The sequence below is a fragment of the Anomaloglossus baeobatrachus genome, chromosome 8 (assembly GCF_048569485.1).
Source record: "Anomaloglossus baeobatrachus isolate aAnoBae1 chromosome 8, aAnoBae1.hap1, whole genome shotgun sequence".
Lineage (NCBI taxonomy): Eukaryota > Metazoa > Chordata > Amphibia > Anura > Aromobatidae > Anomaloglossus > Anomaloglossus baeobatrachus.
Genome location: NC_134360.1, coordinates 225882403 through 225909274, shown reverse-complemented (window position 1 = coordinate 225909274; position 26872 = coordinate 225882403). Strand labels below are relative to the sequence as shown.

Genomic DNA, 26872 nt, shown 5'->3' with positions numbered 1-26872 from the left:
CCGGGACGCTGGCCCTTTAAGAAGAGGTGAGTGAACATGCGCCCTAATGCGCATGCGCGAGGCTCGTGTGCCGGAGACCAGAGCAGGAAGCGGTGCAGGAGATCAAGGGGGACCAGACAGAGTGTCCTGGGTCGCAGGGGGACGCCGGGACCGGCGGGCTGGAGGTACGGAGGAAGTAGAGGAGAGAGAATGAGGAGGGCAGCCGCGGGCAAAAGGACCGGGAACTGGAGCGGTGAGTGACAGACGGCGCCGGACCCGGGGAGCGTGACAGTGTGTAAAGGCACATATCATGCCCTTAATATAATGTCAAAAACGCATGCATTTAATTTGTCAAAAATGCATGTTTTCTGCATCAAAAAAGCATGTTAAATGCTAGACTTCGCATTGACTCTAATGATAGCAAAACGCTGCCAAAATGGCAAAAACAATTGACATGCTGCTCCTTTAAATGCTGTTTTTGACAAAATTTCTGCATCCAAAACGCTGCGTTTTAAACAGCATTGTGCACACAAGAAACCCCACTTTCCCATTGACTTTACTGGAGAATCAAATCGCATGCATTTTGGCATTAAAACGCTGCAGTTGAAAACGCTGCGGAAACGCATGGAAAAAAGCAAAGTGCACACATAGCCTTACCGCTGCGGAATTCCAATTTTGTAGCAATTTCGCCAGATGTGAGCGCTCCAGTAGTGTTTAGGAAGCCTGATAGCGATCTGACATGGAGCAGGTAATGAGTTTATATACATGCAGTCGATTTTTATTGCATTTCCAGTCCCTATTGTCTATTGATGATTTATGTCTTGCCGATTCCACACATGGTACACCAATGGATTTCTCCAGGATTAGCGGCTCTGCTACTTTTAGGTCCTCTCCATTAAATTACAACTTTGATCAATGATGCCAGTTTGGAAGCATAATAGTCCTACATCCACCCGGTTTGTTATCTTTGCATCCTCCATGCTTTACACTGCAGAAAACCAACGACTATTACCGTAATAGCATGATGAAGCTTTCTGCAACACAACTGTGCCTTTGTTTCTGTGCCCAGTCGTTGGAGATGGATCTACGTGATCTGATCCAAATCCAGAAAACAAGTGGCTGCTATTGAAAGTAATAAGAGGTTTGTTGTAGCAAAACAGCAGCGAGTGTCAGCGGAGCCTGTTCTCAGCGCAACACCGGCGATTCCCGTAAGACTGATGGACGCCGTGGTCTTCAAGTTAAATGAGAATTTCTTGCATGAGCGGCTGCCACCTTTCACTGTTGATGGAACAAACAGCCAATTTAGGAAAACATTTTTCTTTTTTTTTATACTTTGATGATTACGGCTTTGTCACCGGCGGTACTTTTTCATACAGGCGGCTGGGAACATCCGCGCCGTAGAATACCAAGTGAGGCGTGAAAAACGATAGGTGCAGTTATTATACAGCACCTGCGCTATCGGAAAGTGCAAGTGTCCAGACTAAGGTCAGTACAAGGACTGAAAGGGTAAGAATTAGTGACATCATCATGCAGGTGTGATGCCATCACTGAAAGAACAGAAATTGTACAGATTTTACAGAAAATCCAGTGGTCATACTCATAGCTAAATGTGGACACCTCTAGGAAGAGCTTACTGCATATGGATTTATATAGTTAGAATTGTATTCGATAGGAGCTGTATAATTCTGTACACAGGGAGCTCCCCCTAGTGGTTGCTACAGACAGAATCTTATCATGTATCTCTGTATACAGAGAGCTCCCCCTAGTGGTGGCTGCAGACAGAATCTTATCATGTATCTCTGTATACAGGGAGCTCCCCCTAGTGGTGGCTGCAGACAGAATCTTATCATGTATCTCTGTATACAGGGAGCTCCCCCTAGTGGTGGCTGCAGACAGAATCTTATCATGTATCTCTGTATACAGGGAGCTCCCCCTAGTGGTTGCTACAGACAGAATCTTATCATGTATCTCTGTATACAGGGAGCTCCCCCTAGTGGTTGCTACAGACAGAATCTTATATCATGATTCGCCTCCCTATCCACATGGCTAGGGGGCGGAGCCTTCTCTCAGGCCTCACTTCCGGCCCCTGGATGCCTTAAAAGCTGACACTTCCAGTGAACCAGCGCCGGCTATAAGCTTAGCACTGCTTTGCCTGTGATTGCTGGTCCTGTGAGTGATATCCTGATCTGTCTGTTCCTGTGCCCCCGTGCCCTTGTCTGTGTTCTGTCCCCTGGTCGTCCCTCCTGTCCTCTGTCCCCTCTCCTATTTCCCCACTTGGTTGCTTCCTACGGTACTGACCTTGGCCTGACTTTGACTCCGCTTTTGCTCGTCCCTCCGGTCCTGCTTCTGCCCGTACGGTGTTTGACCCAGCCTGTGTGACTATTCCTTGCATGCTCTGCAGCTCTGCTTCTCAGCTGTGCTGATTAGGCAGTGCATGAGAACGCTGTGCATTTCCTTCCTGGATCTCATTGCTCTGTGTAGTGTTGTCTGCTGCAGAGCTCTGGCTCCCCCTGGTGGCAGCATTACACTTATCATGTATCTCTGTATACAGGGAGCTCCTCCTAGTGGTAGCTGTAGACAGGATCTTATCATGTATCTCTGTATACAGGGAGCTCCCTCTAGTGGTAGCTGTAGACAGGATCTTATCATGTATCTCTGTATACAGGGAGCTCCTCCTAGTGATGACTGCAGACAGGATCTTATCATGTATCTCTGTATACAGGGAGCTCCCCCTAGTGATGACTGCAGACAGGATCTTATCATGTATCTCTGTATACAAGGAGCTCCCCCTAGTAGTGGTTGCAGACAGAATCTTACCATGTATCTCTGTATACAGGGAGCTCCCTCCAGTGGTCTCTGCAGACAGAATATTATTATGTATCTCTGTATACAGGGAGCTCCCTCCAGTGGTCTCTGCAGACAGAATATTATTATGTATCTCTGTATACAGGGAGCTCCCTCTAGTGGTAGCTGCACACAGGACCTTATTATGTATCTCTGTATACAGGGAGCTCCCCCTAGTGGTGGCTGCAGACAGAATCTTATCATTTATCTCTGTATACAGGGAGCTCCCCCTAGTGGTAATAACCACATTAATTTTCATCACTGGCGCCATGACAGATGCATACCTGATGGCTACACCATCTTTTCTTTCAGAAGGCTGTATAGTCAGCATAGACTTCACTGGCCATGCAAAAAAAAATCTGAGTAAATGAAAGATTCGACGGTTTCCTAACACATTGTGATTTTGTTATAATGATTGGTGGGGTCACAATGACACTCCACCGACCCCACAGATCAGACATTGATTCCTATTATTGTGACTGACTTTACTTCGGTCTTTGATAAGTCTTTCTTTTATCTGATAAAGGACATTTCTGATGGCTGTCTTATAAGAAAACTGTTATTTCTTGACAGAATATTCCAGTTGTCATAGCAACAGCAAAATGATATAAACGTTCGGGAAAATGGACTTTGCTCAGATTTTACAGAAAATGGATTTTTTCTTGTTAAAGTGAGAAAGGAGGGGCGGCAGCTTTGTAAATAAATGTGAATTGGTGCTCGGAAGATTATCAAATATCCGAACTAAAATGACTTCCTAGAATCCGATGTATGTGAAATGTATGAGCGAGAGCATGTGCAACCACGTGCCACGTACAGAGTCAACACATGCCACGTACAGAGTCCAACAACGCACCACGTAGAGTCCAAGAGTCAACCACGTGCCACGTACAGAGTCCAACCACGCGCCATGTAGAGTCCAACACGTGCCACGTACAGAGTCCAACACATGCCACGTAGAGACAAATTACGCGTCACGTAGAGTCCAACACGTGCCAGGTACAGAGTCCAACACGTGCCAGGTACAGAGTCCAACAGGCGCCACGTGCAGAGTACAACCATGCACCATCTACAGAGTCAAGCCACGCGCCACGTACAGAGTCCAACCATAGATCTATTCTATGGAGCTTACAGCAAGATAACAGGATAAGGTAGAACAATAAAACTTCCTACTCCGGAAACGTCTCCTTGAACCCTACTTAAGGATAACAATAGTATTGTATTAAAAAATCACCTACCCATATCCCTTAAAAAATAAACAAATAAATTAGCCACTGAAAAATGCTGAAAAAAAAGATTCCCTTAAAATAAATGAATACTGGAAACACGTGCAAAAAAAAAAAAGTGCAGCTACTTGTGAAAACCTCCAGAAGGCGCCATCACACACAAAAAATAGTGACCAGATATCTGCTGAAAGCCTTTATAAAATGTACAACACAAATAGTGCAATTTTGTGTCATTTTTTAAATATTTCAGTTTGGGGGGTTTTTTAGAGGGGGGAGCAATGGCCTTTTCTATTGTAAAAACCTCATAAACAACATAAAAACGTAAGGTTGTATATCCATGTTGCCAGCAAAATCAATGAGAATTCTGAAGTGTATTGCACATCTTTAGGATTTTTTCCTTGCAGATTTGGTTGCAGAAAAAAAATTGCAGCATGTCAATTCTTTCTGCGTTTTTACCTTTGAAAGCAATGAAAAGCACAAAAAAAATGGGGAAAAGGGGGCGCGTTTATGCCGCTGTGTTTTTTCCGCCAATACATGTAGATTTGGTGCAGAAATTTCTTCAGCCAAATCTGCAATGTGTGCACATACCTTAAAGGGGTTTTAGGCCCAGCGCCCACGCTGTGTAGTTTTGAAGAGTATTTTCAGAAATCTGCAGCAAAATCTGCATGTCCATTGTGAAGCCAGCAAAATCTATGAGAGTTCAGAAGTGCTGTGCCCACGTTGCTTATTTTTCCCTCGCGTATTGGGGTGCAGATTTGGTGAAGAAAAAAAAAAGACATCTGCACCAAACAAGCAAGGGAAAAATACTCAACGTGAGCACACTTCTGAACTCTCATAGACTTTGCTGGCTTCACAGATTTTGCTGCAGATTTCTGAAAATCTGCGTCAAAATCCGCAGCGTGGGCACAGGGCAAAATGGTTTTGGAAAACCCTTGTCCCCAAACTAGATTAGTTTTATTAAAAAAAAAAAAAAACAACTGAGTTAGCGGATCGAGCAGCTGAGCTCAGTGATTGGCTGCAGCATTCAATGTGATATCAGTGCTCCAAACAACAGATACAAGAGCAGCAGCAGAAATTCAGCTCTGGACCCAGGGAGGGTGAGTAAAACATTTTTTCTGTTTTGTTAATTTCACTACCAGCTGCAATAAAGACGCATTGCCGCATATTGAACCAGAGATCGATCATTGCAGGTTCTTGTTCCTGGAGGAAACAAAGAATAAAGTGAAAAGTGAAAAAAAAGTTTTAAAAAGTATAAAAATAAATGTAAAAATTATAAACATAACTAATATCTCCGCATCCGTAAAAGTCTGATCTATGAAGATATTAAATTATTTATCCCGTATGGTAAGACTCGTAAATTAAAAATAAATAAATAAATAATTAAAAATCAAGAAACAGGGAAAATGAAGGATAAAATGAAACGTAAAAAAAAGTTTAAAAAGTAAGTAAAAAAACATAACACCCTGTGAAAAATAAATGGAAAAACTATAAACATAACCGATCCAACATATAAAATTATTTATCCTGTATGGTAAAACTTGTACAACAAAAAAAAAAAATCACCAGAAATATTTTTTAGTTGCAAAAAAATAAACAAAAAGCGATTAAAACGTCACACTTACCCCCCCAAAACAATCTAAAAATTGCAGCTTGGGGGCGTGAAAAACAAGCAGAGACAGAAAAATAAAAAATGGGAAAGAAAAACTAAATATTTTTTTTTCCCCACAGTTCTGAATTGTCTCGACCACTAACATATAAAGTAACGACGCGTTTGATGTCGCAGTTTACCACGCGGCTTGATGCGCTGTTTGGCGCGTTTGATGTCGCTGTTTACCACACGCTTGATGTCGCTGTTACCACGCGTTTGATGTCACTGTTTATGATGCGTTTGATGTCACTGTTTATGACGCTTTTGATGTCACTGTTTATGACGCGTTTGATGTCGCTGTTTTGACGCATTTGATGTCGCTGTTTACCACACGCTTGATGTCGCTGTTTATTGGACTGAGGTGGAGAATTGTGCCACTTTTACTGGAAAAACAACAAACCCCACCAAAACAATGGTGGAATTGCAGTTTTTTTTTCACCGGATTTTGATTTTTCCCTGGTTTCCACCACATTATATGGTGCAATGGATGACGCCAGACAAAATAATAAACAAGTGCTTCTTTATGGCGACAAAAAAAACCGAAATATGGCTCTTAGTAAAAAAAAACAACAAAAAACTAAAGACAACAAAACACAAAAGTGCAAAATGGAAAAAAGACAAAAGGGCTGAGGAGGAAGGAAAGGGTAAACTGCTTTTCACATTCACTTCATTTTGAAAGTGAGTTGAGAGCTGTTGACGCCGCCATGACACCTCCATGCGCCCGTCTCCTCTGGCGCATGCGCATTACAGCCCTTGATCTGTCCGACCTGATAGCAACTGAACGCCACACCCCCTCCAACCTGATTGGCACAGAGCTGTCATGTGGTACAAGGTGGAGGTGGAGCCGTAGTTCTATTATCACCAGCACGTCTTTAGTGGTCGCTGGAGCGCGGAGGCCGCTGTCATGTCCTCTCTCAGGGTGACCAGGGTAAGTGGCGGCCATGTGTCCCTCTGGGGCCGAGTGTGGACTGGTCACACAGCACTGATAGCACCTCTAGTGGGGACTATAAGTCCCAGCATACCCTGCTACTCCATGTAGTCAGTGATAAGAGGCTGAGAATGTGGCAGATGTGAGAGGTACTACAAGTCCCAGCATGCCCTGCTACTCCATGTACTTAGTGATGAGTAGGGGGATATCACTGATGTGTGGGGCACTACAACTCCCAGCATGCCCTGCTACTCCATGTAATGAGTAGGGGGATATCACTGATGTGTGGGGCACTACAACTCCCAGCATGCCCTGCTACTCCATGTACTTAGTGATGAGTAGGGGGATATCACTGATGTGTGGGGCACTACAACTCCCAGCATGCCTTGCTACTCCATGTACTTAGTGATGATTAGGGGTATGACAGATGAGTGGCACTACAAGTCCCAGCATGCCCTGCTACTCCATGTACTCAGTGATGAGTGGGTGACAATGTGACTGATGTGAGGGGCACTACAAGTCCCAGCATGCAGACAGAGACCATACATGTGTCCAGATCGCAGCGATGACGTTAACACCAAAAGTGTTTTAATAATAATAATTTGCTGCTTTCTGTGACCGGTCCCTTAGTTATTTTTCTGTTGCCGGCGCTCCGTGTGCGAGTGTTTGGTCTTTTTTTTTTTTTTTTTAGATACTGACTCGGTGATACTGAGTGTTTTTATTTTTTGTTTATTTTTAAATGTAGAAAAGGCTACTTTTTATTATTTAATTAACATAACCCCCAGCTCCTGTGTGTGTTGGATTGTGGTAGACAGATGCGGGGCCCTCAAGAGGCGCCGTCTGTCTTGGGAGCGTGTCGTGTGATTGCGCCCAGAATCCGCTCTGATCTCGCTATGTGACTCCAGCCCGGATGCCAAACATCATGAATCACAGCCGTACTGTGCACAAGCTGATGTTTGGGGCCTGTCATATACTATTAACATCAATGGGAGACACCAGGAGGCATGTTCTCTAACGGGGGGCTCCTCTCTGTGAGATTCTCAGCCAGACCCCACAAAGCACCCCGCGGAAAGATCTTTATTTCTTTTAAATATTTTTTTATAATTTTGTTATATAGCGCTAACATATTCCACAGCGCTTTACATACATCAGGAAGACTGTGGCTCACAATCTAGAGTCCCTATCTGTATGTCTTTGGAGTGTGGGAGGAAACCGGAGGAAACCCACGCGCACACACGGGGAGAACATACAAACTCCTTGCAGATAGTGTCCTTGGTGGGATTCAAACCCAGGACCCCAGCACTGAAAGGCTGCAGTGCTAACCACTGAGCCACCGTGCCGCCCGCCTGATGATGCTCGGTGGACCCTGTAGGATGCAGTTCTGTTACTTACTATTATTATTATTATATTGTTTTTTTGTGATGGTTTTTTTTGCGTCTGATGCGTTTTTCCTTTACATTTTGAAAACCTTAATCTATGTTAATCGTTTCTGCTAAATCTCCCGATGTGACAGACGGTCACCTGTGAAATGCAGATTATCCATTGAGTGTGAGCGGTGTATGTGCGACCCTCCCCCTGCCACGTGATCACCGGTGTCACTCACGTCTCTAGAGCAAAGGTTACATAACATCAGTGTAAAGTCTGCGCCCGATCAGAGCCCATGTCACCACTCTGCGTCCTGCACTGGCAACGCAGCTCCGGGGCATGGCCCCTGCATTAACAAGAGCATCAATCCCCCTTAATTTTATTAGTTTATTGCATAGTCCCTTAAAAAAAATAATCACATTACTGCTGTGATGGGGGTCCTTGTCCTATTCTGCAAGATTGGTATACTTCTACATAACTAAGTAGAAATGCCCAACAGGTATTGGAAAATCTGGAGACCACTGTGTGCCCTTGCCCCTCCGCCGCTGCCTGTGTGCCCTTGCCCCTCCGCCCGCTGCCTGTGTGCCCTTGCCCTTCCGCCCGCTGCCTGTGTGCCCTTGCCCCTCCGCCCGCTGCCTGTGTGCCCTTGCCCCTCCGCCCGCTGCCTGTGTGCCCTTGCCCCTCCGCCCGCTGCCTGTGTGCCCTTGCCCCTCCGCCCGCTGCCTGTGTGCCCTTGCCCCTCCGCCCGCTGCCTGTGTGCCCTTGCCCCTGTGTGCCCTTGCCCCTGTGTGCCCTTGCCCCTGTGTGCCCTTGCCCCTGTGTGCCCTTGCCCCTGTGTGCCCTTGCCCCTGTGTGCCCTTGCCCCTCCGCCCCCTGCCTGTGTGCCCTTGCCCCTCCGCCCCCTGCATGTGTGCCCTTGCCCCTCCGCCCCCTGCCTGGGTGCCCTTGCCCCTCCGCCCCCTGCCTGGGTGCCCTTGCCCCTCCGCCCGCTGCCTGGGTGCCCTTGCCCCCCCCCTCCCCTCCTCTCCTGCCCTCTTTCTCTGCGCCTGCACCCTTTTGTCCCGGCTCTGCACCTGCACATGTGTCTGGAAAAGCAGGGTGAGAGGCAGTGGCAGCCATGATGATTGTAATCCAGCTTTTTGTATACAGTGATACACGTGTACTGAGGATGTGATGATGAGTATTTGGGCTCTTCTGGGCAGATCACAGCTGGAGGAGAACGCTCCTGTGATCTTTGGGACCGTTAACTGTTCCTGCAAAAATATTCCTGTGGTATGTCAGTGTTTCTTCCAGATTGGCAAGTTCCCTTTAAATTCTGGTTCCCAGAGTAATTACAAGTGCACCTGACACTTGTATATAAAGATGCTGTAGGCGGAATCCATATTCATGAGCCGCCATCCTGACAAGCCATCAGATGAGCCCACAGACCGCGCTGGGACTTAAAGGTCACGTTCCCGGGCTGCAAACCAATGTAGAGTCTTGTAGGATGTGTGGGGTACACGTCCGGGCCCCCCACTAAATGCCGGAGACGTCACAGGTGACCCTGTGTAATAACGAGCTGCAAATCCCAGACACCTAGAAATGGCTGCAAGAAAATCCTAACTGCAGGTCCAGGGTGGTCGGTGAGAGGACCACGTCCAATAATCCGGCATCTCTGAAACAATTGGACCTGTGGCCTATTCGGCAGTATATAGCCCCTAATCTTTAATCTGGGGGTGCGCGGCATCCCTGCTGTATGTGACGTCTGAGATGGGAATACCCGTTAATGAGCAGCTGAAACCGGCAGCCACATTGTGTCCCTGCGCTGTAAAGCTGAATCCGCACCTCGCGTATTTGGTTTGCCTTTTTCTGCAGGTTATGAGCAGCAAAATCTACACTTGTTACTTGCTGATTTTGGCGCAGATTTCACACTTTCCATTGTAAACGGGGAAATCTGCACACAGAATGGAGTCTGTAGATATCTAAAGTCCGGACTGCGGGTCAATATCTGCACAAAGTGTCAGCAATGTGTAGATGATCTGTCACCTGCTGCAGATATGACGTCCGCTCCACAACTTCTATTTCACTGCAGATTTTTTTTCCTGCGCTGTACGGATGTGATTTGGTGTAAACCCTCATCTGCTTTACTGTGGTTATAAATCTGGCCAGAAACTGCGGGTCTTCTCCACCCAACTCACATGGAGGATTGTTTTGTTCCAGGTGCTGCAGCGCGTTGCGAGGGTCGGCTGGAGAGCTCAGTCCACGGCTCCTAAGACGGCCGCCGCGTCCTCCTCCTCCAGCCCTGGCTTCAGCTTCGGTAAGTGTCAGATATGCTCTGGTATCACATGGCAAATCTCATGTGCGATGGATGAGGACGCACATTCAGAAACTGCGGCTGCACAGGTTCCCCCCCCCCACCACCCCCCTACTAAATCCATAGACATTAAGGGCAAAAGGGGGTCAGATCCTATAGGTTGGTGGTGAGAGACTGAATGTTATAAAGTGATGGGGCTGATTCAGAAACCAGAATCCAATGAATTATTCCTGGGGCCCAGGACTCGTCTCCATATTGTAGCTTTCTGGTCTCGGGGGAGCGGTTTGGGGTCTGGTGCAGTCGTTTCTTTAGCTTTTCTTATATGTATGTGTGGAGGTGTCCCGGGTTGTGGATAGTTGGACTTTTTCTGTGCATTTGGTATAATGAATTCTCCTATATAATATATTCCGCGTGTTCACACCTTGCCTTTACGCCCCGTATGTTCTCCGTCTGTACAGAGCTCAGCGAGCAGCAGAGAGAGTTTCAGGCCACCGCTCGCAAGTTTGCCAGAGAAGAGGTCATTCCTGTCGCCGGCCAATATGACAAGAGCGGGGAGGTGAGAGGAGCGGCGGCCATCACCTTCTGGAGGTACATTGTAATGAAAGAGTTAATAACGAATCTCTTCTCTTTTTAGTATCCCGTTCCCCTCATTAAGAGAGCCTGGGAGCTGGGGCTGATGAACGGGCACATCCCGGAGCACTGCGGTAAGGAGACGCTCTTCATTCGGGGCACAACGAGCGTGGTGGGGTTTCTTTGGATGAGTCTAACCGGGAATACGGAGGTAATTGGGGAGAGGTCTGATCTCAAGCCGCTCCGCTCTCCTGACCTGCACACATAGGGTTTTGGCAGGTTGTATAGAGTGTATGGAACCATTCCTCTGTTATTCTTCCTGGAAATCTCTAGGTAAATGGGACAATTAGGTGATAGCACTTCCTTTGTCGGTAGGGCAGATCCATACACACTGTGGGAGGGTGTGATCGGGATGGGGATGGGGGTGGGGAGTTGGGGGAGGCTCTGGCCCGTCCCCCCAACTTGCCATGGTATGAGTCTGTGGAGCCGCAGCATCCTCTGTGCTGCTGTTTGTCTCTGCAGTGCGCTCACTCATTGTCATCTGCAGGAGGACTGAACCTCGGCATCTTCGACACGTGTCTAATAACAGAAGAGGTCGCTTATGGCTGCACCGGTATTCAGACGGCCATAGAGGCAAATTCACTGGGGGTGAGTCCAAACATCGCACCCTCCATTATAGTATATGGGTAAGAGCACAGCTCTGGAGGATAATACAGGAGGTAACTCAGGATCAGTAATGTATGTACACAGTGGCTGCACCAGCAGAATAGTGAGTGCAGCTCTGGAGTATAATACAGGAGGTAACTCAGGATCAGTAATGTATGTACACAGTGGCTGCACCAGCAGAATAGTGAGTGCAGCTCTGGAGTATAACACAGGTGGTAACTCAGGATCATTAATGTAATGTATGTACATAGTGACTGCACCAGCAGAATAGTGAGTGCCGCTCTGGAGTATAATAAAGGAGGTAACTCAGCATCAGTAATGTATGTTCACACAAACAAGTATTGAATTCTGCGCTCTAACAATTTTTTATTTTTTTTATACAGCAAATGCCAGTGATCATTGCAGGGAACGAGGCCCAGCAAAAGAAGTACCTGGGGAGAATGACTGAGGAGCCGCTGATGTGTGTAAGTGATGTCTGATATCTTGGTAATGGATCCGGCTGAATATTGATGACGATAATGTCTTTGTGTTCATATTTCACCCATGTTACTGTATTGGGTTTCCTTCTTCCTATTGGAATATGCACATTGTAGATTCAGACTAAAGGCATCAAAAGCCGGAAGGAAGGAACATATATGGAGACGAGGCATAAAGAAACACGTGTGTTGAATGTTCCAGCTCAGAATCCTCGCCGTGCCCCCGTTACACCGCACCCCCTTGGTATTCCACAGCTTCGTCAGGTCACTGGAAGCCATTGCCTCTCCCGAACAGGCCACCTTGTCAGGAGGTCATTTGTGAAATCGCCGTCCTTCAGAAAATGTTCGCATATGTCTGTGTTTTGTAGAGGCAGATTTGGTGCACAGCTCCATAAAGTGCTGAGCCCAGAATGTGGCAACAACAATTCAAATAAAGAGAAACCACAGCCCATCATTACTGTAAGACATGTAGGTCAGTTGGTCTGGAAAACTGCTAGAACCTGCAAGGTATCCTCAAGTGCAGTCAAGAAAAAACACAATCGCTATGATGAAACTGTCTCTCATGAGGACCAACGAAGTAAGGAAGACCAAGAATGACCTCTGCTGCAGAGGATAAGTTCATCAGAATTACCAGCCAATGAAACGGGAAAGTGTCAAATAACAGCCCTCATAAATGATTCACTGACCTAAAGCAGAATACACACCTGTACGTTATTGGTCCATAGATACGAGAAGCGGCCCTTATGTTGTAATTGCTGCAAAGAGGCGGCTACTGAGAACCCCAAACAAGAAGAGACTTGTATGCTTCGAACAGCACAGGGATTGAGTATTAGATCAGTGAAGAACTGCAATGTACTCTGAGTGAGACTGTGAAATTCTTAATAACCTCCAAGTCTGTGTGCGACATCTAATAGGTGAGTGGATGTTTTCTGCAGGTCTGGTGCTCACCATGAAAACGTGGAGGTTTGGTGGTGGAAGGGACTCTGCAGTGACAGTACCGGTGATTTATTACAAATTCAAGACACCCAACATGGTGACCACAACGTTCTGCAGCGCGTCTGATGAGCTAAGGAGTAACATATATTCTGTTTGCCTCACTGGTCTCTTTACTCCTTGTTTCCATGTTTTCCTTCTTTTGTGCTTTTGCTGCATTCAATCTGAATCTACAATGTGCACATTCAAATATTAAGAAGGAAAACCACTGCATGAACAGGGGTGTCCAAACTTTTGATTGGTGCTGTACCTAGACGGTGAAGTTCCATTAATTCAGCATAAGATTTATTCCAAACTAAATATATTTTTATCTGTTTTTATGCCGTGTCCTCCTAGGCGTATTGTGTGACTGAACCTGGCGCCGGCTCAGACGTGGCCGGGCTTAAGACCCGAGCAGAAAAGAAGGGCAACGAGTACATCATCAACGGACAGAAGATGTGGATCACTAACGGAGGCAAAGCTAACTGGTCAGTGGCTATATTGTTCAGTATTGATTGTTGATCACCTCCAGTGGTAACAGTTGCGGTTTTATTTTGTTGAACAGGCTGTGGTTGATTGTCAGCGGGCAAGCTAGAGAGGTAAAGCAGCCAGTGGTAGCAATCGAGATGAGAGTGACAGCATTCTTCAGAGGCAGCAATCAAGATGACAAAGCTGACTTAATTACACCAAGTGTTTTGGAATCTCAGTTGCTGCCTATTCAGAGTGTAGCAGCCAATAAACTCCACTCCTTCGCTCTGCATAGGCAGGAACCCACTTGTAATTTTATGTGATGAAAGACTGGGTCTTGCTGGGGGAGCTTTCTCAAATTAACAAAAGAACAATCACCTTTACAATAAAGTGGTGGTTTTTTTTTTTTTTTTTGTTTTTTTTTTTTTTATTATAGAGGTTGGTCACTACTTTAACATTAAGGGTCTATCCTTGGGATAGGTCATCAATGTCTGATTGGCCGAGGTCTAACACCCCGCATCCCTGCCGATCAGCTGTTCTCGGTGTCTGCAGCTGCAGTAAGCGGCCAGAAATGCTCCGTACCGGAGCTGCTCCGTCTTCTGATGGACACTGCGCATTTGCCTCCTATTGATTTGAATGGGAGCCGGATCTGCAGTACCTGGTTGTGGCTACTATTGGAAAATAAAAGGCCGCTCCGAAACAGAGTATTTCTGGCCACCTGCTGCTGGCACAGAGAACAGCTGAGCATTGGGGGTGCCGGGTGTGGGCCCTCGGCCGATCAGACATTGATAACCCATCCAAAGGATAAGCCATCAGTGTTAGGCTATGTGCGCACGTGTGCGCTCTGCACCACACACAAGGTCCGCTTCAGAGCGCAGCTGAAAAGCTCCGTTTTGAAGCGCCTGGTGCCTGCAGAATTCGTGCGCTCTGCATGCTGCCTCTCCCTGTAGACAGCATGCAAAGCGCACGAAAGAATTGACATGTCACTTATTAGAACGCACTCTTCGGGCAGCAGCCGAATCGCTTTGTTCTAATACGCCACGTGCGCACGTCTCATGCACAATTTTCATAGATTTTGCTGGGGACGCAGAACGCAGCGTAACTGCATGCAATACGCACACGTGCGCACATAGCCTTAAATTAGTGGCCAAACGCCTACGTTTTTGTGTTCTTGTTTTTTTTTTTTTTATCTTTTATTTGAACTATGGATAGGGCTAATTATTGGCCTATAGTTAGATCTCGGGTAATAAAATCTTTGCATATAAACACATGTATTAACAGTATAAAGCCACATGTAACGTTTTCATTTTTATGGGGGATTTGAACAAAAAGCAGAACTTCCCGACATAAAGGTGCAGATCAGAATTTGTGGAGGCGCAGCAGTGAATGATGGGTGCTACTCGTGGCACGAGTCAAGAAGAACAGAGGTCTTCTTTGGGCTGTGGAGTCCTCTGGCCCGTAGAGACAACACCTGTCCTCTGTGTCACAGGAGGGTCCACTGCTACGAATCGCTATTAATATAAATAGGTGCCACCTAATACTCTACTTCCAATGCAGCGTTCCTTGGCAATATCGGCATCGTAATGATCAGTTTTTCTGCATCTTCTGCAGGTACTTTCTTTTGGCTCGCACAAATCCTGACCCCAAGGCTCCAACAGGAAAAGCATTTACCGGCTTTATCGTGGAGGCAGATAGTCCTGGAGTGCAAATTGGGAGAAAGGTGAGCACTGTATTGAGTCACTGTGACCTTTTGTATCTTTTTTGTATCAATTGGGGAGCAGGTAGTTGTCTGCTTGCTGCACCTCAGTGCACTGTAACTGTAAAGTATGGAAGGACTTACTGTTTTTCTTGGCTGCATTTGTTTCCAGGAGCTGAATATGGGGCAGCGCTGCTCAGACACCAGGGGGATTGTATTCGAAGACGTCAGAGTTCCTGCTGAAAACGTCCTCATCGGAGAAGGAGCTGGTTTTAAAATTGCCATGGGGGCTTTTGATAAGACCCGTCCACCGGTAAAACACTCATTGATTATGGAGCTTCCCTGCCCTCTGCAAATTGTACACCTTGGCTATAATGGGGTCTGTTGCAGGTGGCAGCGGGTGCCGTCGGGTTAGCACAGCGAGCGCTGGATGAAGCCACAAAGTACTCGCTGGAGAGGAAGACCTTTGGAAGAGTCCTGGCGGAGGTAACTGAAGCCACAGGGGACCTGATTCTAGCTTGGCCTCCATGCCGTAGGTGATAGACCTCCGGCTGTGTCACTTCAGCTGTCTCGGGCCATAAATATAGAGAAGGGCTTGGTTCTGCTATTTCTGGGCTGCCAACCCAATGCTGCTATTTACCACCCCCTCCACGACTCCGCTGCGTCTGAGGGAGCCCTTGCCGGAGTGGAGGAGGTGCTGGCAAAGGTTGGTGAGAGTCAATCCCATAGATCTGTTCATATTTGTCTTCTATTTGTTTTTGTCCAGCATCAGGCAGTGTCCTTCTTACTGGCCGAGATGGCGATGAAAGTGGAGCTAGCCCGCATGGCGTATCAGAGGGCAGCTTGGGAGGTGGACTGCGGCAGGAGGAACACATACTACGCCTCCATTGCCAAAGCGTTTGCAGGAGACATCGCCAATCAGGTGGCGTCAGACGCCGTCCAGGTATTTGGAGGAAACGGATTTAACAGCGACTATCCTGTGGAAAAGCTGATGAGAGATGCCAAAATCTACCAGGTAAGGGGGACGGATCTGCACAGACAGGGGGTCTGAAATCGAAAAGCCTGTGCAGTCACTCGTGAATGTCTGACGGGCTGGACACCTTACTATTACATCCTGCGGAGATTTTGGGTTTATGGCATGTGGATCAGAAGCTACACAAGGCAGGTGCCGACTGTGGTCTACAGCCAGCATCTGTCTCTGAGCGACTGGAGCCTGCTTCTTTTACACCGTTGTAATGCCGCTGTTTAGTCATCTGTCAGCATTTCAAGTGGCGTAATCCAGGTAGGGCCGTCTGTTGTGGCAATCATTAATCTGAACCCCTACCAGACATGATTGCAAGGTGCCGACGGGCTTGTCATGGCAGCCATGGACCTACTGAAGACCCTCGGCCACTTCCATCTTGGTGCTCCTGAGAAAACCTGCCACAGGGCTCCACAGAGGATCATTATTTGTGCCATATCAGCAACACTCAAGCATTTCAGCCTGTAGTACAAGTGATCAAACTATCGCAGCTTCAAGTTCTTTAAGAGAATTTAAAGAGATTATATATATATATATATATATATATATATATATATATATAATCTCCTGTCCCCTTCCAAAAATAAAAAAAATAAAGGAAATTAAAAAAAAAAGTGTCCTCCTAAAATTCCGATCAATCAAAATATTAACTGATTTAACCCAAGAGATAAAATGTAAAGAACAAAAGCCAAACTTTGGAATGTCATTGTTTCAGTTGTTGCCCCTCCATCAAAATATACTACAAAAAAACAATCAAACTATTGTATGGATTCTAATAAAAAATACAGCACTTTGCACAAAAGATTATAAAAATATATAACTATAAAAAGATGTTGCTTCTCGAAGAAGAGGAGCAAAAAAACAAAAGAGCAGGAAAAAAGAAAATTGGCCATGATGGGAAGGGGTTTAATGACATAAGCTGTGCACAGCTTATATCAGGCTGTGGACTCACAAGGGGGAGCGAAGGTGTTTGAGTGCAGGAAATATCCGCATTAAGGCCCCTTTCACACGTCAGTGATTCTGGGACGTTTGTGCTTTTTTTTAAACGTACCAGAATCACTGACATATGCAGACCCATTATAATGAATGGGTCTGCTCACACGTCAGTGATTTGTCACTGCACGTGTCTCCGTGCGGTGTACCCGCGTGTGCGTGATTGCCGCACGGAGACATGTCCATTTTTTTCTGGCATCACTGATGTCCCACGGACCACGCAGTGGTGTGGTCCGTGAAACACGTGCCAGAAAAAAACGTGCTTCTAAAATAAAAAACATTTTAACTCACCCGGCTTCAGCCGCACTCTCTGCAGCCTGTTCTCCCTGCTGCTTCTGAGCCGGCTCATTACTGTCGCGCATATTCATGATGTACGACACAGCTGACCCGGAAGCAGCTGCTGCGGGGGTCAGCGCCGGCCGGATGCTGCACCGCGGGAGCGATCAGCACCATGGACAGCGGGAGCGGGCACAGGTGAGTTGATTTCTAAGTGCAATCACGGGCCACGGAGAACGGAGCCCGGATTGCACTTAGACAACCCACGTGTGCCGTGAATCTCGGCACACGCAGGGACATGTGCGTGTTTTACACGCCAGTGAAAAACGTCACTGTTTTTCACTGACGTGTGAAACGGGCCTAACACAAAGTCATGCGCTCAGTGCTGGCTGCAGGCGGTGCATGCGGCAGTCACATCCTGTGAGTCTCTGCCCTAGGCCTGGAATATCTGTGGGATCTGTTGGGTGCTGGATTGTCAGATAACCTGGATTAGAGTATCAGACATATACAATGTATATGAAATGCACCTGAGACTGTTATAGGGATTGTATTAAAAAAACACAGCTGCTTTTTCCCCAAAACAGCGCCTCCCTTGTCTACAGGTTGTGTTTGGTATTGCAGTTTTAGTCCGTGCAGTGAGTCTGATATGTAATACAACACGCAACCTGTGGAGAGATGTGGCGCTGTTTTTGTAAAAAAATTGAAATCCTGGCTAACCCCTTTTCATAGAGTTGGAGGCACCGTTAGGGCTGATACAATGGCAATGTGCTGCATTTATATGCAAGAAAGCCATGGTCACCCAATGTGGCAAACTGGTGTTTTTGGCACAGGAATCGCTATGAGAAGCGTGAAGAAGCCAAGGTGCAAATGGTACAAATCCAGCTCCCAAAAAAGCTTAAAATGCAAACTTCTGAAAATGAATGGATGTAGATTCCTCTTAGGCCCCCTTCACACGTCCGTGATACACGTGCGTGTTTGGTCCGTTTCCGTATATACCGGAGACACGGCCAAACGTGCACCAATGTTAATCTATGATTGTGGTCACACGTCCGTTATTTCATTATGTGCGTGTCCGTGATCCGTATGTGTTTGCGTTTGGCACGGATGCATGTCCGTTATCTGCACGGAGCACGCACACGTGGACACAATGAAAGTCTATGGGTATGTGCACACACGTTAGTAAACACGTATGCATATACCTATAGTCCGTGTCCGTTTGGTGTTTTTATTTCTAGTGATGTCGGCTATTCTTTCTATTTCTGTGTATGTCCGTCAATCTCCCTGAGTCCGTCGGTCAGTCTCTCTGTCGGTCTCTCTGTCTGTCTGTCCCTCTCTCACACTCTGTTGGTCAGTTTCCCCCCCCTCTCTCATACTTACCGTTCCCCGATCTCCGGCGCAGCGCTGCACGGCATTCACACTGCTGCGGCGGCTTTTACTATTTTGAAAAAGCCGGCCGCTCATTAAACAATCTCCTATTCCCTGCTTTCCCCGCCCACCGGTGCCTATGATTGGTTACAGTGAGACACGCCCCCACGCTGAGTGACAGGTGTCACTGCACCCAATTACAGCAGCCAGTGGGCGTGTCTATACTGTGCAGTAAAATAAATAAATAATTAAAAAAAAACGGCGTGCGGTTCCCCCCAATTTTAATGCCAGCCAGATAAAGCCATACGGCTGAAGGCTGGTATTCTCAGGATGGGGAGCTCCACGTTATGGGGAGCCCCCCACCCTAACAATATCAGTCAGCAGCCGCCCAGAATTGCCGCATACATTATATGCGACAGTTCTGGGGCTGTACCCGGCTCTTCCCGATTTGCCCTGGTGCTTTGGCAAATCGGGGTAATAAGGAGTTATTGGCAGCCCATAGCTGCCAATAAGTCCTAGATTAATCATGTCAGGCGTCTATGAGACACCCTCCATGATTAATCTGTAAGTTACAGTAAATAAACACACACACACCAGAAAAAATCCTTTATTAGAAATAAAAACACACACACATTCCCTGGTTCACCACTTTAATCATCCCCGAAAAAGCCCTCCATGTCCGGCGTCATCCAGGATGCTCCAGCGTCGCATCCAGCGCTGCTGCATGGAGGTGACAGGAGCTGCAGAAGACACCGCCGCTCCGGTCACCTCCACGCAGCTAATGAAGACAGCCGTGCGATCAGCTGATCTGTCACTGAGGTTACCTCTGTGACAGCTCAGCTGATCGCACGGCTGTCTTCATTAGCTGCGTGGAGGTGACCGGAGCGGCGGTGTCTTCTGCAGCTCCTGTCACCTCCATGCAGCAGCGCTGGATGCGACGCTGGAGCATCCTGGATGACGCCGGACATGGAGGGCTTTTTCGGGGATGATTAAAGTGGTGAACCAGGGAATGTGTGTGTGTTTTTATTTCTAATAAAGGATTTTTCTTCGGCGCTCCATTGGGAGACCCAGACGATTGGGTGTATAGCACTGCCTCCGGAGGCCACACAAAGCATTACACTAAAAAGTGTAAGGCCCCTCCCCTTCTGGCTATACACCCCCAGTGGGATCACTGGCTGCTCAGTTTTCAAGCTTTGTGCGAAGGAGGTCAGACATCCACGCATAGCTCCACTGTTTAGTCAGCAGTAGCTGCTGACTATATCGGATGGAAGAAAAGAGGGCCCATATAGGGCTCCCAGCATGCTCCCTTCTCACCCCATTCCTTTTGGCGGTGTTTGTTAAGGTTGAGGTACCCATTGCGGGTACGGAGGCTGGAGCCCACATGCTGCTTTCCTTCCCCATCCCCCTGAGGGGCTCTGAGGAAGTGGGATCTTACCGGCCCCCAAGCCCTGAGGCCGGGCTCCATCCACAGACCCGTAGAACCTGCTGGATACGGAGCGGGGTACCATTCAGGGACAAGGCCCTGCAACATTCAGGTACTCTGTGTCCCCGTATGGACAGACCGCGCACATCCCAGACTTGCTGGGTGTGCTAGTGCGCCGGGGACAGTAGCGCTGCGCGCTGGGGTTACAGTCACTGCAGTTTCTCTGAGTGACTTTGTGTTGGGGACTGCCGCGCCGGCCGCCCCTAGAGCGGCGGCGCGGCTGAGACTTGTAGTGCGCCGGGGACTTAGCGCCGACCGTGCTTTTACGACGGCGTCGCTTATAAATTTAGTCCCCGGCTTTTGCGGCCTAGCTCCGCTTCGTTCCCGCCCCCGCCCTGTCAATCAGGGCAAGGGAGAGACGCTGTACGATAGTCAGCGCCGAGGGCTGGAGCCTTATTTACATGCTCCAGCCCTCTCACTGAGCACAGTGGGACGCAGGTTTCCCGCTCTTTGTCTGCACACGCCCAGGGCCCGCCCCTCTCCATAGGACGCCGGCAGCCATTCCTACATGCAGTCTGGCTGGAGAACGGACACAGGCTCTGGGAGACCCAGACAAGGGATTTCTGGCGACCACACACCCGCGTTAAGCGGGCGGTAAGCAGCACTTTAGTGCTGGCCCCACTAGTGCCACAGTGTTATATTGGTGTACTTTTTTTCTCTATACCATATTTATATATATATACTGCACTGTAAGGTCGCTTCTTGGCTGTATACCCTATCTTGCTCTGAGGAGACAACAGCATGTCATCCGCAAAACGCAAGGGTGCCAAGACACAGGCTGTATGCGTTGCTTGTGCCGCTTGTGGGGCTGATCTACCGGCAAATCTCCAGGCTTGCGGCTAGATCCATAGTTGCAGTGGAGGATGGGGCTTCACTTAAAGATGCCAATGACAGACAGATGGACCTTTGGTTAAAGTCTGTCTATGAAGCTATCGGCGCGTCGTTTGCTCCAGCATTCGCGGCCGTGTGGGCACTCCAAGCTATTTCAGCTGGTCTGGCACAGGTGGACTCTATCATACGTCCAGCAGTGCCGCGAGTGGCGTCCCTAACCTCGCAAATGTCTGCGTTTGCGACTTACGCTATCAACGCTGTCCTAGACTCTACGAGCCGTACCTCAATGGCGTCTGCCAACTCTGTGGTTTTGCGCAGAGCCTTGTGGTTAAAGGAATGGAAAGCGGATTCTGCTTCCAAAAAATGTTTAACCAGCTTGCCACTATCTGGAGACAGACTGTTTGGTGACCAATTGGCTGAAATCATTAAGCAATCCAAGGGTAAAGATTCCTCCTTACCCCAGCCCAGATCAAGCAAACCTCAACAGAGGAAGTGGCAGTCGAGGTTTCGGTCCTTTCGAGGCTCCGGCAAGGCCCAATTCTCCTCGTCCAAAGGGACTCAGAAGGAGCAAAGGGGCTCAGATTCCTGGCGGGCTCACTCACGCCCCAAGAAAGCAACCGGACGCACCGCTTCCAAGGCGGCTGCCTCATGACTTTCGGCCTCCTCCCTCCGCATCCTCGGTCGGTGGCAGGCTCTCCCGCTTTTGCGACATTTGGCTGCCACAGGTCAAGGACCGGTGGGTAACAGACATTTTGTCTCACGGGTACAGGATAGAGTTCAGTTCTCGTCCTCCGCCTCGGTTCTTCAGAACCTCCCCACATCCCGATCGAGCAGAGGCCCTTCTGCAGGCAGTGTGCTCACTAAGAGCAGAAGGAGTGGTGATCCCTGTTCCTCCGCAGGAACAAGGGCAAGGTTTTTACTCCAATCTCTTTGTGGTTCCAAAAAAGGACGGCTCGTTTCGTCCTGTTCTGGACCTAAAGCTGCTCAACAGGCATGTGAACGCCAGACGGTTCCGGATGGAATCCCTCCGCTCAGTCATTGCCTCAATGTCTCAAGGAGATTTCCTTGCATCAATAGACATCAAAGATGCTTATCTCCACGTGCCGATTGCTACAGAGCACCAACGTTTTCTACGTTTCGTGATAGGAGACGACCATCTCCAGTTCGTAGCTCTGCCATTTGGTCTGGCGACAGCCCCACGGGTTTTCACCAAGGTCATGGCGGCAGTGGTAGCAGTCTTGCACTCTCAGGGACATTCGGTGATCCCTTACTTGGACGATCTACTTGTCAAGGCACCCTCTCAAGAGGCATGCCAACACAGCCTGAATGTTGCGCTGGAGACTCTCCAGACTTTCGGGTGGATCATCAACTTTTCAAAGTCAAATCTGTCACCGACTCAATCACTAACGTACCTTGGCATGGAGTTTCATACTCTCTCAGCGATAGTGAAGCTTCCGCTGGACAAGCAGCGGTCACTACAGACAGGGGTGCAGTCTCTCCTTCATGGTCAGTCGCACCCCTTAAGGCGCCTCATGCACTTCCTAGGGAAGATGGTGGCAGCAATGGAGGCAGTCCCGTTCGCGCAGTTTCATCTGCGCCCACTTCAATGGGACATTCTCCGCCAATGGGACGGGAAGACAACTTCCCTGGACAGGAAAGTCTCCCTTTCCCAGACGGCCAAGGACTCTCTGCAATGGTGGCTTCTTCCCACCTCATTATCACAGGGAAGATCCTTCCTACCCCCATCCTGGGCAGTGGTCACGACGGACGCGAGTCTGTCAGGGTGGGGAGCAGTTTTTCTCCACCACAGGGCTCAAGGGACGTGGACTCAGCAGGAGTCCACCCTTCAGATCAATGTTCTGGAAATCAGGGCAGTGTATCTTGCCCTACTAGCCTTCCAGCAGTGGCTGGAAGGAAAGCAGATCCGAATTCAGTCAGACAACTCCACAGCGGTGGCATACATCAACCACCAAGGAGGGACACGCAGTCGGCAAGCCTTCCAGGAAGTCCGGCGGATTCTGTTGTGGGTGGAGGACAGAGCATCCACCATATCAGCAGTTCACATCCCGGGCGTAGAAAACTGGGAAGCAGACTTCCTCAGTCGCCAGGGCATGGACGCAGGGGAATGGTCCCTTCACCCGGACGTGTTTCAGGAAATCTGCCGCCGCTGGGGGGTGCCGGACGTCGACCTAATGGCGTCTCGGCACAACAACAAGGTCCCGACCTTCATAGCGCGGTCTCGCGATCAAAGAGCTCTGGCGGCAGACGCCTTAGTGCAAGATTGGTCGCAGTTCCGGCTCCCTTATGTGTTTCCACCTCTGGCACTCTTGCCCAGAGTGCTACGCAAGATCAGATCCGATTGCGGCCGCGTCATACTCGTCGCCCCAGACTGGCCGAGGAGGTCGTGGTACCCGGATCTGTGGCATCTCACGGTCGGCCAACCGTGGGCACTACCAGACCGACCAGACTTACTGTCCCAAGGGCCGTTTTTCCATCGGAATTCTGCGGCCCTGAACCTGACTGTGTGGCCATTGAGTCCTGGATCCTAGCGTCTTCAGGATTATCCCAAGGGGTCGTGGCCACCATGAGACAGGCTAGGAAGTCCACTTCTGCTAAGATCTACCACAGAACGTGGAAGATTTTCTTATCCTGGTGCTCTGCACAAGGAGTATCCCCCTGGCCATTCGCGTTACCTGTCCTTCTTTCCTTCCTGCAATCTGGGTTGGAAAAGGGCTTGTCGCTCGGCTCCCTTAAGGGACAAGTCTCGGCACTATCCGTGTTTTTTCAGAAGCGTCTAGCGCGACTTTCTCAGGTGCGCACGTTCCTGCAGGGGGTTTGTCATATCGTCCCTCCGTACAGGCGGCCGTTAGATCCGTGGGATCTAAACAAGGTCCTTGTTGCTCTCCAGAAGCCGCCCTTCGAGCCTCTGAGGGATGTTTCACTTTCTCGACTCTCACAGAAAGTGGCCTTTCTGGTAGCGGTCACGTCTCTTCGGAGAGTGTCTGAACTAGCAGCGCTGTCATCCAAGGCTCCCTTCCTGGTGTTCCACCAGGACAAGGTAGTGCTGCGCCCCATTCAGGAGTTTCTCCCTAAGGTGGTATCCTCTTTTCATCTTAATCAGGATATCTCCTTGCCTTCCTTTTATCCGCATGCAGTTCATCGGTATGAGAAGGATTTACATTTGTTGGATCTGGTGAGAGCACTCAGAATCTACATTTCCCGCACGGCGCCCCTGCGCCGCTCGGATGCACTCTTTGTCCTTGTCGCTGGTAAGCGCAAAGGGTCGCAGGCTTCTAAAGCCACCCTGGCTCGATGGATCAAAGAACCAATTCTTGAAGCCTACCGTGTTGCTGGGCTTCCGGTTCCATCAGGGCTGAAGGCCCATTCAACCAGAGCCGTGGGTGCGTCCTGGGCATTACGACACCAGGCTACGGCTCAACAGGTGTGCCAGGCAGCTACCTGGTCGAGTCTGCACACTTTCACCAAACATTATCAGGTGCATACCTATGCTTCGGCGGACGCCAGCCTAGGTAGAAGAGTCCTGCAGGCGGCAGTTGCCTCCCCGTAGGGGAGGGCTGTCTTTGCAGCTCTAACATGAGGTATTTCTTTACCCACCCAGGGACAGCTTTTGGACGTCCCAATCGTCTGGGTCTCCCAATGGAGTGCCGAAGAAGAAGGGAATTTTGTTACTTACCGTAAATTCCTTTTCTTCTAGCTCCTATTGGGAGACCCAGCACCCGCCCTGTTGTCCTTCGGGATTTTTGGTTGTTTTCGGGTACACATGTTGTTCATGTTGAATGGTTTTCAGTTCTCCGTTGTTACTTCGGAGTGAATTTGTTTAAACCAGTTATTGGCTTTCCTCCTTCTTGCTTTAGCACTAAAACTGAGCAGCCAGTGATCCCACTGGGGGTGTATAGCCAGAAGGGGAGGGGCCTTACACTTTTTAGTGTAATGCTTTGTGTGGCCTCCGGAGGCAGTGCTTTACACCCAATCGTCTGGGTCTCCCAATAGGAGCTAGAAGAAAAGGAATTTACGGTAAGTAACAAAATTCCCTTCTTTCTGGTGTGTGTGCGTTTATTTACTGTAACTTACAGATTAATCATGGAGGGTGTCTCATAGACGCCTGACATGATTAATCTAGGACTTATTGGCAGCTATGGGCTGCCAATAACTCCTTATTACCCCGATTTGCCAAAGCACCAGGGCAAATCGGGAAGAGCCGGGTACAGCCCCAGAACTGTCGCATATAATGTATGCGGCAATTCTGGGCGGCTGCTGACTGATATTGTTAGGGTGGGGGGCTCCCCATAACGTGGAGCTCCCCATCCTGAGAATACCAGCCTTCAGCCGTATGGCTTTATCTGGCTGGCATTAAAATTGGGGGGAACCGCACGCCGTTTTTTTTTAATTATTTATTTATTTATTTTACTGCACAGTATAGACACGCCCACCGGCTGCTGTGATTGGGTGCAGTGTGACACCTGTCACTCAGCGTGGGGGCGTGTCTCACTGTAACCAATCATAGGCACCGGTGGGCGGGGAAAGCAGGGAATAGGAGATTGTTTAATGAGCGGCCGGCTTTTTCAAAATAGTAAAAGCCGCCGCAGCAGTGTGAACGCCGTGCAGCGCCGGTGATCGGGGATCGATGAGTATGAGAGAGGGGGGGACACTTCAGTCACTCGGGGGATTAGCGGTCACCGGTGAATCCTTCACAGGTGACCGCTAATCAGTACTCGACACAGACAGAGCCGCGGTATGAGGATGAAGTCGGGTGAAGTTCACCCGAGTTCATTCTCATCGCGCAACTCTGTCTGCTGTCAGCCGACATTTTATAAACGACATTGTGCATCACACACACGGACATTACACGTACACATACACGTTAATTCCACACGCACACACGGACGTTCTGCACACAAACACGGCTAGCATACGCAATTCACACAGGTGCCACACGGACCATAAAAACGGACACAAAAACGGGACACGGACCCGAAAAACGGCCCGTAACACACGTGCGTGTTTTTCACGGACGTGTGAAGGGGGCCTTACACGAAGTCCCAGAGAGGGGTCATTTAACATTTCTACCATTGGAACCCTATGGAGCTGGAAATTCCTGGGACTTCTAGTGTTAATCCAGCGAGCTGTGGCTTGCGAGTAACGATGGCCCATGGCGTCTCCGCACACAGGCCGTAGCTCGTTGGATTTAGATGAATCTGTATCTATTAATTTTAAGAAACTACAAATAAAAGTTTTGGAGGAATTTTTTGGGAGTTGGATTTCTACCAATTGCCCCTTGTCTGGATTTTTATGCCCCGGGGGTTGTTTGGAGCTGTATCACCGCCTCGTGCACATGTCCAGATAGTGATACCAATCAGCATGGCGATTGTACCATAACGTATGGATGTAATCTTTTTGCTCCTTGTGTTGCAGATCTATGAAGGCACAGCCCAGATCCAGAGGCTCATCATTGCCCGGGAACATTTTGGCAAGTACAAGGAATAAAGACTCTGCCTCCTCCGCTCCGGACTGTTCTCACCCACAGCCTTAATAACAAGTTTAGTTTCTATACACTGCAGGAGTTCCTGCACTTTGTATCAGTTTGTACTTTTATGACCGGCTGCAGATAGACTGATTCCTGATTGTATCCATCGATTTAATAATGTTCTGCACATTGAGCCGGTATATCCTGTGAATCTCGTAGCATCAGAAGTGCACATGAAAATGCAAATAGTAATCCGTCCAAACACTGTAAAAATAAAGTTTCTAAAAGTG

At 48.6% G+C, this 26872-nt stretch overlaps 1 protein-coding gene across 2 annotated transcripts; it reads left to right on the top strand.

The window, feature by feature from the left end:
- Positions 1-6517: 6517 nt before the first annotated feature.
- ACADM (acyl-CoA dehydrogenase medium chain) lies at positions 6518-26872 on the top strand. 2 transcript variants are annotated; one of them, XM_075320286.1, is made up of 12 exons: positions 6518-6622; positions 10187-10283; positions 10739-10836; positions 10915-10984; positions 11398-11498; positions 11900-11980; positions 13322-13452; positions 15044-15152; positions 15301-15441; positions 15519-15614; positions 15895-16143; positions 26531-26872. In XM_075320286.1, exons 1-12 carry the CDS (start codon positions 6599-6601, stop codon positions 26600-26602), a joined length of 1269 nt encoding a protein of 422 aa, XP_075176401.1. In that variant the 5' UTR covers positions 6518-6598; the 3' UTR covers positions 26603-26872. The 2 variants fall into 2 exon arrangements, with proteins under 2 accessions (XP_075176401.1, XP_075176400.1); XM_075320285.1 differs by having other exon boundaries at positions 10915-11061; positions 11373-11498.